At 43.2% G+C, this 8,185-nt stretch overlaps 1 protein-coding gene across 1 annotated transcript; it reads right to left on the reverse strand.

Annotated features, from left to right (window-relative positions):
* Nucleotides 1–1,563: 1,563 nt before the first annotated feature.
* On the reverse strand, nt 1,564–2,544 carry LOC120673089 (NADH-ubiquinone oxidoreductase chain 6-like). The gene has a single exon (XM_039953778.1). The coding sequence runs from the start codon at nt 2,119–2,121 to the stop codon at nt 1,564–1,566; it is 558 nt and encodes a 185-aa protein (XP_039809712.1). The 5' UTR covers nt 2,122–2,544.
* Between the last annotated feature and the right edge of the window lie 5,641 nt (nt 2,545–8,185).

An 8,185-nucleotide genomic window follows, 5' to 3' on the forward strand; every position in this document is an offset into this window, starting at 1 on the left:
GGGCCTTAAGGTAAGATGATGATACTGAAGACCACCCCAATCGGTGTGTGTGGACAGATGTTGGATGAATGAAGACAAAACAATAGCAGAAGATAAGGAATAGGAAAAACTAGAATACGTCTATCATATAGAGCTGGTAGTTTCCTTGCCAGGCGGAAAACACACTGAAGAATTCAGTGACAAAGCGCCAGTAAGTAGTTTTCTAAACCAAGCAAGTAGGGTGGCAGATTCCTACCTTCTAGTATTCCTATTTATTGCTTTGTTGGCCAGGTGTGTTAGAGTCCCGCTAGCCGCATTAGTGATTTATGATAGTAATAGTTGAAGCAAAGAAATTCGATTCCCTTACCCAGTTGTGCGTTAAGCGATTGCCATTCCAGCAGGTACATTATAACAAAAGAAGAGAGATTCCCCTCCCGAAGATAAGTCGGCTATCCAATTCCCTATATGGGTTGGCTATCCAGTTTGCGTCCCGGGTTGCAAATTGAAAATCCTTTGGTACAAAGCTGTTAAAAAAACCTCCCGGAAAGACAAATCCTATTCTTTTCTATCGATAAAGGAATTCTTTTCTACTACCTTTAATACGTGGGCGATCAAGTCAGATGCTTGCTTCTTTCTGTCGGCTCTGGGTCTCTTAGTGAATTCTCTTCCACTCCCGTAGGACAGTAGGCTATCTTCTTACCGAGTGGGAAAGGGTTTTAAGAAATTCTCTTCATTGTACAGAGAAAAGAACTCTATATGCTCTTGCGATAGTCTTGATGAATCGACTCTCCTACCTAAATCATCTCCATTATAGCGCTTATGCACTCGAAACGAAAGAGGTTATTACCGGGAGAGCCCGCTGCACAGTACTTTAGTTTACAGTGACAGCTATCTAGGTCAGATTCCAAATTCGTATCCCCAGCGGTTCCGTTTTGGGCAGGCAGTTCTACAAGGCGAGTAAGACTAGGACAATTCTGAAGAGAACTAAGGGTCAGAGAGGTTAGGTACGGGAAAGATGACGTGTTCACTTTTGATCTTGTGCTTAATAAGCCTATGCTTCTCTTGTGCTTGCCATTCCCCCGCAAATCATTGCGGTTGGGTTATTTTCTTTTTCCATTTGCGAGCAATTAGAAAGCGGATAAAGAAACAAAAAACAAGAAGGACAATAGGAACTCCAGCTCGATGGGATTGATCCGAAGGTAATGACACGCTAGCTATTGATGAACAAGTGCAGCCAGTTCAACATAGGAGAAAGAAGGCGATATGCTCTAGATGGCTTTATGCAATCAAAGAGGAGGAACGTCAACTTTGAAATGTTGGTTTTATTTGAGAAGTATATTTTCCTGGGTTGAACACGTTCAACTACTTTCATGGTGAAAAAAGCTAATGGAAAATGGTGAAAAAAGCTAATGGAAAATGGAAAATGGAAAAAGTATATTTAGAAGAGTTATCTCCATTTTTTCCTCGCAAGAGAATCTTTCTAAATATAGCATTTAGTATTTTTAGGGGGTAAGTTAGAAATGAAAATTCCTCCTTTTTGTTGGACGACCCGCCCTCCGCTTTGGAGGAGAAGCACCTTCTGTTCTAAATAGTCGTCCTCCTCATTATAGTCCTCCTAGAATCCAAGGCATTTCGTCGGACTACATCTTGTCTTTTCACCTTTGTAGTCCTATGCATAGTAAGTACTATAGCCCCAATCATAGCTACTAATAAAATCAGACTAGAAACCGAAAACCAGACGGAATAGTAGGTATAAAGTAAATTGCCCAATGTTTCCAAATTAGTCCAACTTCGTACCTTTCTGGCATAAACCGTATATCTCAGAGAGGTCGTATTTCTGTGGGTTGGTTGTAATGGAATGGTTTCATTATCTAAAATGAAGAACATTTCCCACCAAAAGATCAGTCCAATAATACCACTCACTGGTAAATAGCGCAATACTTCTTCGTGAATCTCCGCTATTTGAATATTGAACATCATAACCACGAATAGGAATGAAACGGCAATAGCTCCTATATGAACTACTAGGAAGATCATAGCGGAGAAGTCGAGACCTAACAAAATAAGTAAACCAGAAGTGTCGCAAAAGACTAGGATGGGAAACAAAATGGAATGTACCGGATTTTTAGCACGTACAACCATCAAACCAGAGACCAAAGCAGGGCTCGACAAAACAGAAAAGTATCATGGTACGTCGTCCTTCCTTGAAATGGAACTTGAATGCTGGAGCAAGAAGACGCATTCAAGTCGATCTATTACGACCAGCGCGGTTGTTCGTATTTCATTTTCTTCTTCCAAGCCGACGCTCTTCTTATACTTATAAAAGAAAGCACTCACTGAATTACTTACTGAATCTCGTCTTTCTCTCGACGCCGAGAATTTTGGACGTGTCCGGGTCGATCAGAGGTTCGGCTTGCTTCTCCCCCACCCTCGCCTATGAAATGGATAACCCTTGCAGCCATAGCAGCTGGATTTTAAGGGCTTCTGTCATTATCTCATTGGATTGCCCCTTCTCCATTAATATGCAATAGGCGTAGGCGAGAATGTCAATATCGGTCAAATCCGGACTGATCGTCCTTGAAATTACAGTCCTCGCAAGTTCCACCCGGAGTCCCCCCTGGAAGTGATTCAATGGCTTGTTGATCAAAAAATCGAAATTCGAGGACATGCGCAATTTCCTCGAGATATCGATTGGCATTCGAGGAGTCGACATTCTCATTTGGAAGAAGCTGAGCTCTTCGCCATATTCCCAGACGCGACGGGGAATGGGTTCCTGGGCGAGTGAAGGAACACTCCATTCCATCTGTGGAGTGCGAAAACGAATAGGATCCCAATACCGACAGCAGCTCCAACTGAAGCAATTGAAGCTAGGTCGGTATTCTTATGAAAAAAATAAGAAATGACTTCCTTCATTTTTCTAGGTGTCACCTTAGTTCCGCTTCTTGCTCTAAGCAGAAAAACTTATCTGAAATCGCAGGTGGCTTTTTACCAAGAAAGACATAGGAATAAATAGGCTTTATCATTTAGCGCAATGCAGAAGGCACTACCATCTTTGTGAGCACTGTGGTTCGGGTCACAGCTATGACATTACTATACGTCATTTTGCTGGTCAGGTGCGAGGTAGAGCATGCCTTTGAATTAGTAGTCGCGTCGGTGCGGATACCAGACCTTCGATCAAGGACCGGGGCGAGCGGAATTGGAAGGAGAAGCAGCTCAGCGCACTAGAGTAGAATTCCAAGAAAGTAAGCAAGCGCACTAGATTAGACAGTAGCAAATAGCGAACCGAACCTTCTACTCTGTCAGTCTACACGCAGAGGAAGAAATAAATCAATCAAATTACGAGAAGCTTCATAAAGTGCTTCTTTAGGAGTTAAACTTCCATTCGTCCATATTTCTAGAAAAAGTATCTCGTGTTTTTCATTTCCATTTCCACAAGAAAAAAATACTATAATTCACATTTTGAACAGGCATGGATACAACATCTATAGGATAACTTCCATCTTGAGAGTTCTTTCCGAGTTCCGTATGATATCCACGATCTCTCTTGATCTGTAACTCAATACAGAAATCAATGGGCTCTCTCAAGTTAGCTATAGGTTGTGTCGTATCAACGATTTCTATGAAAGGCGGTAATATTATATCTTGAGCGGTTATGTATCTAAGACCTTTGACGCAAATTGATGCGTCTCTAACTCCATAGAGATTACTTCTCAATACAATTTCTTTCAAATTTAGTAAAATTTCTTGTATGGATTCTTCAATACCTACTATTGTTGAATATTCGTGTGGCACGTTCCAAAATTTGGCGCGTGTGATACATGTTCCTTCTATTTCTCCAAGTAAAGCTCTTCGAAAGGCAATACCGACAGTATCCGCTTGACCTTTTCTAAGCGGGAACAGAATGAAATGACCATAATAATGAAGCTTACTATCTACTCTTGATTCAACACACTTCCACTCCAGTGTTTGGGTGGATCCTATTACCTCCTCTCGAACCATAACAGACTAGTATTATTATTTGATCATTGAATCATTTATTTCTCTTGAAAGCGGTTTCACTTTTTTACAGACGTCTTTTTTTAGGAGGTCGACATCCATTATGCTGCATAGGTGTTACATCGCGTATACAACTTAACCGTACACCACTTTTAGCAATGGCTCGTAATGCGGCATCTCTTCCGCTACCAGCACCTTTTACCATAACTTCTGCTCGTTGCAAACCCACTGTACGAATAGCATCTACTGTTGTTCTTTGACCAGCATAGGGTGATGCTTTTCTTGAGCTTTTGAATCCACAAGTACCTGCGGAGGACCAGAAAACCACCTCCCCTCTTTTCAGTCGGAGTACCACGATCACGTGACTGGGCTTTTTGAAAGAATGTTTTGTTCCTGTTGTTTCTCTTGGATTCCTCTCGAAGAAGAATAATGGGCAGCTCTCCCTACAGATGAGAAGGCTTGTTCTTACGGTATGTGCTCCCTTCTTTTCCAATGCATAACTTTCGAAGATTCCTAATTCTGGCTGGTTTTATAGGGCTCGTTCATCACTAGGTTGAAGGAAAGCGGAAGGGTAAAGAAAGGCAGGAGCAGCAGACCATGGTGGTCAACCAAGAGGAGCAGGAGATGCCTACCGAGCAGGAAGTGCTATCGGTGAAACCTCTAGCTCAGCTTTCCCCTCTGAAGGAAGTGAGATAGAGCCTAAACCTAAAGAAAAAAGCAAAATTCATCATAGGATAGGACGCGATCTTCAAACTCCGAATCATCTGATTGATTCCAAAATGTTAGTAGTAATGGAATTCACCATTTGGCATAGGGAACCCTTTCAAAGCTTCTGTTTCATAGTCTACCGAGTAGCAGTTCCAGCATTATCCGAATCAGCATTGCGCCAGAATCCATTCAACCAAGAAAGGCGTAAGCGCTAGCTGATCTGAAACAAAATCAAATAGTTCTTTCCATTTTCCCAGCTCTACAAGCTACTCTTTCTTCTCTCTTGGGAACCTCCTCTTTGACAGTAGCAATGCGAACAATTAACTAGCAGAAAGGACGTGTGTCACACCCTGAAATTTTTGAATTTCAGGATGTGATTAAAATTAAAAATAAAACAACAATTTTCTCATAATTCTAAAATTTTCTCAACATTTATTTTTCTTCACATGGAATTTAGTATGTAAACACTAAAATATTGGTTGCTTTTCAAAATTTAATAAGGTTGTTTTTTTTGTTGCATTCATGCTGCAATGCATTGTTTTATTGTTTGTTGTTCAGTTTGAATTTGAATTCGTTGAGTTTAAATTCAAATTGAATTTGCTTTGTTCTTTTGCATAAGAAAATAAAAAGAAAACATCACCTTCGGCCCAACAGCTTGGTCCGGCCCGTTTCCCTTCCTCGGCCCAAAACCACCACGCACCGGCTCATTCCCCAGCCCGGCCCAGTTGGCACCCCCCTCTCCCGCACCGGCCGACAGGCGGGCCCCACCTGTCGGGATCGTCCCCGAGCTCGGGACGGACCGGGACTCTCCCGAGTCCGGCCGCGCCCCGAGACCGCGCCGCGCCCTGCCCTATAAAAAGCACCGCACGGACCCCCTCCCTCCTTGACCCTGAACCGAAGTCGCCGCCTCTCACCCAAACCCTAGCTTGCGCCGCGGCCGCCATTGGAGCCCCCGCGGAGCTCGGTGCCGCCGCCGTCTCGCCGTTCCGCCACGCAATCGACGCCGAAGACCTCCTCCGGAGCTTTGTATCGACGTGAGCAATCTCGTAGGGCCCTTCCCCTCTCTTTCTCCCTCTTTTCTGTGCGAGAATAGCTCGCCGGAGCTTTTGCTCCGCCTCTCGTTGGCGCATGCTCCGCTCTGAACCCTGGATCGCTTTGCTGAGCCGCAAATGCATTCGCCGTGTCGCAAGCTCTCTCCTGCACCAAACCCGAGCTTCATCCAAGCCCGGACGGCCGCATCCGGCCCACGCCGGCGAACTCGCCACCGCCTGACCCCATCGCCGGCGTCCCAGTGCCGCCGCACCGCCCGATCCGCTCAGAGCCGTCGGATCTGAATCCGACGATCCAGATCGGATCTGACCCGAGGTCAACCCAACCAATACCGGTCAACAGTGGATCTTTTGCAAATAAGTCCCTCCATTTTATGGAAATCAACCCGCAGTCCTTCAGCGTTCAAAAATAATTACGTGTAGGTCCTTCATTTTACGTTTTAAACCCTGAGTTTTTCTAAAATCCAACCCGCCGTCCGTGAGTCGTGTTTTTGCAATCTAACCCCTGCATATAAGGTTTAATTATGTTTAGACCCCTGGTTTCTTTAGAGTTAGTCCCTGGAAGTTCAAAACTCTCACAAACAAGTCCCTGGTGCACTGTTTTAGCCATAACTTCTTCGTTTTAACTCCGTTTTCATTGATTTTCGCGCTCACATGATCCTTGCAACGTGTGCGATAGCTTTATAACCTTGTGATCCTCTGTGAGCACAGTTTTCTGTGTCTCGCAAATCTTTTCCGTTAGTCCTTAACCATTTGGTTAATCGTGACTAGATCCCTGAAGCATCGTTTATCCCATAGAATCGCCGTTTTAGTTCCGTTTTCCGCATTTCTTGCGCTCCCATAACCATAGCAGCGAGCCTTATCCTTTAGTATGCTCTTTTAAAGCCTTTCTTTGTTTTGGTGTAATGTTCTTAGTTGTATCTTCTTGTTTGCTTTGTATATTTGCTCGATGATTGCTCCGAGTAGAAGGATCGCTGTTTGAAGATTGAAGATCAAGAATTCCAAGTGAGCAAAAGCTGAAGAGCAGTAAGAGTAGCTTTTCGTTGGAGAAAGGCAAGTGACCCTAACCATACTTCTATCTATGCTTTATTTACAAGAGTATTATGATGATTTAATTGGAACATGGAGAACCACCCAAGAAAACAGTACAACCACAATACTATATGGCTCTGGTCTTGGCTGATTAATTAGAGACTCTAGCTTGTGACAATCTTACCGAAAGGGCAAGATGGGATGCATCGACGGGGTATAGCTCGGTCCTCTTGGGGCAATTGGTATTGTTTAATGGTCCTTTGGCAAGGTACCACCTCATTAGGACAGTGTTATGACCGCTTTGGCTTGAAACCTTAGCGGATTGTCATGGGTTAGGGAATCTTTGTAAAGGCCTCGTAGCGTCCCTATGCAATCACACCTCGGAAGTGTGGTATTGTGCCTGATCAGCACATATGCGTGGTTGGGTTCAAAGTTCTTCGGAACTTTTACGCGAATTGTGGTGAAAGTGTACAACCTCTGCAGAGTTAAAACTAACCGGTTAGCCGTGCTCACGGTTAAGAGCGGCTTGGACCCTCACATGATTAATAAACTTAAAGATGGATATAAATTATTTTCTGGTTATTTCTTGTGGCCTTGCTGAGTACCAACCATAAGTGTACTCACCCTTGCTTACTGCTGCTCAGAAGGAGAAAGTTATGGTGGAGTCTATTGAAGATGTTGCTGAGTTCTAGGCGTACGCAACCCCCAGTCGATTGCCTGTGAAGTTTGGAGCCTTCGTTTCCAGGATAAGCTGTAAACTCTGATAGTCTTTTATTTGTTTTAGTTCTCTTTTCGTGATACTGTTACTGATTATTCACTTATGATGTCTCTATATGTATGAAACTTGATCCTGGCATACATATAGCTATGCATTCGGTTTTATCCTTAAAACCGGGTGTGACAGAAGTGGTATCAGAGCTGTATCGACTATAGGACGTAAGCCTAGATAGCAATGGCCGTCTTCTAAGGTTTCTTTTGATATCAAATCTATTCCTACTTGTTCTTTGACCCCCTCCATTGAATATTCTCTCTCCTTAACTATTATCTTCCCATAATCAGCCTTGATAACTCACCTTCCTCACCTGACTCTCTATTCATTTGCACGTCATTATTTTGCAAATGTTAGATCTTCAATCCTTGTCTATTTATTTTCCTGTATCAATTCTTGATTTTGATCATACCTCCATCTTGATGTATGATTTTCCAATTTCATCCAGCTCACCTTTTGCTATGCTGGTGAAATTACTTCTTGAATTTCTTTTAACTTACCTTTTGGACCTATTTCCCCTTTGCTTTATTCACCATGTGCTCAGTGCATCTCCTTTCTTCTTAAATAAAAGCCGCTTTGGATTCATCCCTTGATTTTTGATTCCAAAGTATCTCTCCTTATAAAAAAAAACTTAGATCATTTGCACCACGTA

The sequence above is a fragment of the Panicum virgatum genome, chromosome 5N (genome assembly GCF_016808335.1).
Source record: "Panicum virgatum strain AP13 chromosome 5N, P.virgatum_v5, whole genome shotgun sequence".
NCBI classification, from domain to species: domain Eukaryota; kingdom Viridiplantae; phylum Streptophyta; class Magnoliopsida; order Poales; family Poaceae; genus Panicum; species Panicum virgatum.

Bases quoted from the DNA above. Each gene is read 5' to 3' on its own strand.
- LOC120673089 (XM_039953778.1), bottom strand. From the start codon at position 2,121: ATGGTTGTACGTGCTAAAAATCCGGTACATTCCATTTTGTTTCCCATC.